Source organism: Glossina fuscipes, unplaced genomic scaffold, assembly GCF_014805625.2.
Source record: "Glossina fuscipes isolate IAEA_lab_2018 unplaced genomic scaffold, Yale_Gfus_2 61263, whole genome shotgun sequence".
Classification (NCBI taxonomy): Eukaryota; Metazoa; Arthropoda; class Insecta; order Diptera; family Glossinidae; genus Glossina; species Glossina fuscipes.
In genome coordinates this window covers 6,205-11,052 of record NW_024003488.1, presented here as the reverse complement: position 1 = coordinate 11,052, position 4,848 = coordinate 6,205, and the positions used below count along the sequence as shown (strand labels likewise).

At 34.6% G+C, this 4,848-nt stretch overlaps 1 protein-coding gene across 1 annotated transcript in view; it reads right to left on the bottom strand.

Annotated features, from left to right (window-relative positions):
• Positions 1-532: 532 nt before the first annotated feature.
• LOC119643564 (kelch-like protein 5) overlaps positions 533-4,848 on the bottom strand; it is an 8,498-nt gene continuing 4,182 nt past the window's right edge. The window contains exons 5-6 of the mRNA XM_038042952.1: positions 4,735-4,841; positions 533-1,798 (exon numbers count right to left, since the gene is read on the bottom strand). Coding sequence (XP_037898880.1) covers positions 638-1,798; positions 4,735-4,841 — 1,268 coding nt within the window. The 3' untranslated portion in view covers positions 533-637. The remainder of the gene's footprint in view (positions 1,799-4,734; positions 4,842-4,848) is intronic.

Here is a 4,848-nt window from a genome sequence, read left to right as displayed (position 1 = left end):
TGTGATTTCCTTATTTTTTATCACTCTTTATCCTTACACTAATTTATATTTATCTTTAAAATAATCTTATTCCAATCAAAGTATACAACTTTAATCTTGCATCACTATTTACACCTCCACTATCTCGTAATAACCTTAACATATTGGCCTCGACATATAAAGGCCTTACTTAGTCTTGTATTTTTTGAATTAAAAAAAATAAAATTAACATGTATATAAAACAGACATATAAGCCACACGTCCTCAGTCTTAAGATCAAAAAAAAAAATATATATATATATATGTAGGTACATATTATATGTATACATGATATGATGTATTATATATATATATATATTATATGATGATATTTTATATATATATATATTATATATATTATACATCTGTGTATATGTATGCACATATGTATGTTTGTATATATATATTCATATATGTATATATAATCTAATATATATATATTCATATTGAAATGAAGCTTTTTGCTGGATATCATTAAATTTTATTACTTAAAAAGAACAAAAAAAAAATAAACTTATTACGTTTACGTGCTAAATATCGTTAGCTTATTTGGCCTAGAAACGATAAAAATCGTGACAATGTACAAAACATATTCTTGATAACGTTTGATTTCCCTTATTTAATTAAGACGAATATAAGCGCTAATTATTGCGGCTCCTCCGAGATAGTGTTCCATTTCTACTGTATTGATTATTGTCCATTTATTTTGTCGAATATTGTAGCGTTCCGGGAATTTAGTAAACTTTGATTTTCCTCGCCCGCCCAACACATAAATGTCATCCGCATTTATGATCGCTGAAAAACCATGCCTATTGTAGGACATGGACGGCATCAATTCCCATCGATTCGTTCGTATGTCGAGACGTTTACTACGGTCACTTCCAATCGCAAACAATGTATGATCATGAGCGATGAGTTCAAAGTCATAAGCCGTCATTTCTAATTTATTCAATTTATGCCATCCTCCCTCTCTCGGATCAAAGCGCATGCACGACGTACTGCCATCATGTTCATAATTTAAAGTGTAAATGCTATTCTCGGCCAGCGCGGCTCGAGTGCTAATGTGGCCTTTTGTGGACATACTCTGACACGGGTACCATTTGTTCGTCGCATTACAGTAGCATTCGACAGTTGAATTCTTCTCACCACCGACAACATAAACACGATCATTATGTGTGCAAATCCCAAAATCCCAATGCCCATGATTCGTCGGTGTTATGTCGTGCCACTGCTTTTTAATCGGATCGTAACATTCGGCGGCTTTTATTTCAGTACCAGTGTGTCCACCTATTGCAAAAATGGCACCGTCTAGTGAGATTGCACCATTTTTGCATCTTTTCTTGCTCATATTCGGGATAGGAACTACAATGTTTCGCGAAACATCATAGACCTTACACATACGATCTACATTGCTACCGCCGACAAGGAACACATAAAACGTTTCCTTGCGTTCTTCAGTCTGGGTTTTGCATAAACATTTTGGCTCATCTACTTTTGTTACTTGGAAGTTCTGGGCTTCACGTGCATTTGCTTTTGTTAATTGGATACTTAAAGCTTCAATTAAAAATTCGTTACATTTATGATCATCTCTAAGCAGACGTTCAGTAACTACGTGAGCTGTCAAGAATTGAGAACTGGCTAAAGGTAGACGGATCAGGCTGATTAACTCCGCCAGATGTTCCTTTCGTTGATCTGGATCGTGTTTAATCCAATTCATTGATACTTTATAGGCGTTCTCGATGTCCGATCTCGGCTGTTCGTCTTTTATCAATTCCCGGATCTGAAAGTAATATTTTAAACAGTCACAATATAAGTTATTTTGAAATTAAAGAAACAAGATGCGCTCATGTGCAGCAATCAAGCAGATTTAAATTGTGTTCATAAAGTGATTGATTGGTTTGCTTTGCAAAAATCTCTTCATATAATACGAATGGATGATCGGAACACTATTCATAAATAAAAGTATTTTTCTTATTTAATTTTTATAAAAATGAAATGTGATGGTATCGACTAAATTTTGATGCTCTATAATATAGAGCGCGCGCGGCTGACCTTTATAGCCTACATCACTTGTGGTACAGGATATATTAAGTTAGTCCGCACGTATGTAACACGCAGAAGGGCTTAAGACGGAGCCACTTTTTATTGCACCGATCTCTAGTGTTCTTACTTATTTTTATTTTCAAAATACAATCTTTTATCGCATAGCCATGTCCTTGGAAAAGTTTAAGTCACTACTAATTCCTGTTGCAAATTTGCTGGTGACAGCTTCGGAAGAACGCTTACAACAGACAATACACAGAGAGACATGGTTAAATCGATGTAGAATTTGATGTTGATCAAAAACATATATATTTTATGGCGTCTCTGACGCGTCCTTCTGGATGTTGCAAACGTTTTAAGAAAATGAATATACTCCTACATCCTACGGTGATAGGTATAAGAAGGATGAATGACACACTTCATAAGTATCGAATTGCAGTTCTAGTAACCCAACCAAATAACACTAGTAAAGAATGCAATTATGAAGTGCGCCCCCTTATTGCCTTTGTTTATTGTTAGTATTTAAGACTTAGACATTAATTTGTTTTATAAACATATATGACGAATAATAGTAGTCAAGATTATTGATAACAAAATATTATATAAGACAGAGAATTTTTAAATAAATCATGATTATTTATATGATGCTGTGATATGTCATGCGACAAGAAACTCGGATTTTATGTCTTTAGCTAGAAGATACGCCGATCGAAAGTGTCTTGGGACGTTTTGAAGTTCCGCGAGCTACAATAAAAACAAAGAGCATACATATGCCAAAGGACTAAGAATAAGGATTTATTGGGAATCTCGAAAATTTTCTGCAAGCCGAACCGCCGTTCAATACAAAATAAATAATGCTTTCAAACTTTTTACAAATAATGTCTAACATACAGTGTGCGATATAAAATATTGTGTACAGAGCTAGTTTTCAATTTTAAATGTTTGTATTTCAATGGGTGCTTTACATAGGTTTTGAAAAAGTTTATTTAAATCTAGTATTTTATGCAAATCAATTTTGCTTTACAGTCGCTGCAAAGTCAAAAACTTGCGCGAAGTAGAACAAGAGTGGATCTACTATCTGATTTCTGCGATTCTATAAAGACATGATTAGATCCTATTCAATAAATTCCTTTAATTATAATCTTCTTTTTAGCAAATGTGCTCAATTATTGCGTTAGTAGTAAGTAATAAATCAGAAATGTGGAAGTAGAATGCGCCAGTAGATCTAATAGCGCGCCAAGATGAGTAAAAATAAAAAGAAAAGCAAAGCCTTAGAAATGTCCGATATATTTATTGCAATGTCCAGGTCGTTCAAAAGATAAACTCAAAGCAAAATTATAGTTTACAAACTCGGCGAACACATGAACGACGTGCAAGGATTCACTGCTGCATTCCTTTTTCATTTTGTTATGCACATTCTTTTGCAAATCTCGTGACGCTCCAAATGGTCAAACAAAGAAAAAAGCAACGAAATTAAAAGGAGTTTTTTGAAAACCATTTTTCTAGCCATTTTAGTTTCTCCCCTTAGTTCGGTTTAATAAGAAGAGCAATAAAGCAGAGGAATCGAACTAGAACACGTCCTCTTCATCTCAAAGCTTTGCCTGCTTTCCTAGATTAGTGCTAGGCGTTTAAAAGAAAAATTTTCTTCCTGGAAAACACAAGTAAAAACTTTTACTACTTATGATTATGGGCCCGTCATTAAATATCCTACCACTTTACCGTTATTCATATAAGATGTTATATGGAAAGTCATCGAAAAAGTAGACGGATCCGAACTATTTTCAATAGCGTTTGTCCTTAGGACGCAACATGTCCAACATGAAACTGAAAAAAAAAAAAAAAACAAGATTGACTGACGGACAAACTTAAATGGATTCAAGTGATTCTGAATCGATCGCCATAATTAAAAGTGGGTCCATCTCAAGTCCTTATAAGGAATGCATACATCCGCACAAACTTAGTGCACTCTTGCGTCGCAATTGGTGTAGAGTACAATAATAGCCTATGTGAGAAAATCGTACTACGTCACTTCATTGCTGCATGCAAGGCAATTTTCCTTATATATGGCGCACATCAAGGGGCGGCAACATTTCTCATCAACGGGCCAAATTCAATAAGGCTAACTATAATGCTGAGCTGAGCCGATAGTGAACGCAGATACAATTCATTTGCAGCATTGTTTAATGAGAGCAAATCAAATTAAATTATTTGAAATTGGAAAGGTACCGAGCCGGATCCGCCACGCTTACTAACTGTTATCCATGCTCAGTGTGGATCATAGTAAAGGTATCTTGATTGCCTCCACTAAAAAACCGAAGTTCTGATTATTACTTCAGCAAGCCACCATCCAGAAGTGAATAAATGGTTAAAATTTTCAGCTCAGTCGATTAAACATATTTAAGTTAAATAGGCTGATATTTCGGACTAAGAGAATGTAACTCTTCCCATGCAGTTCTTCCGCTCCTTCAATTCTTTACTCAAACCTATTTGGGTGTATGTCATTCAACCTTGGCCGATATCTTCGATCATCAACGCATATATTTTTCTAAAAACAACTTTTAATCTCCCATTCTTATCAAGAAATATCGCATGATATGAAATTCTTATGAAGAAATTAAATTTAAAAAAGCACTAAATGCAATCACACAGGCGTTAGTTCATTTGATTACACACCTGTTCGAAGGGCAACAGTAACAAGTCATCCTGTTCAAGTAAGTCATTGAAATGCTCAATAATATATTTGTGACTGAAATCGTAGAGCTCTTTGCAAGACTGCATATCTGAAAG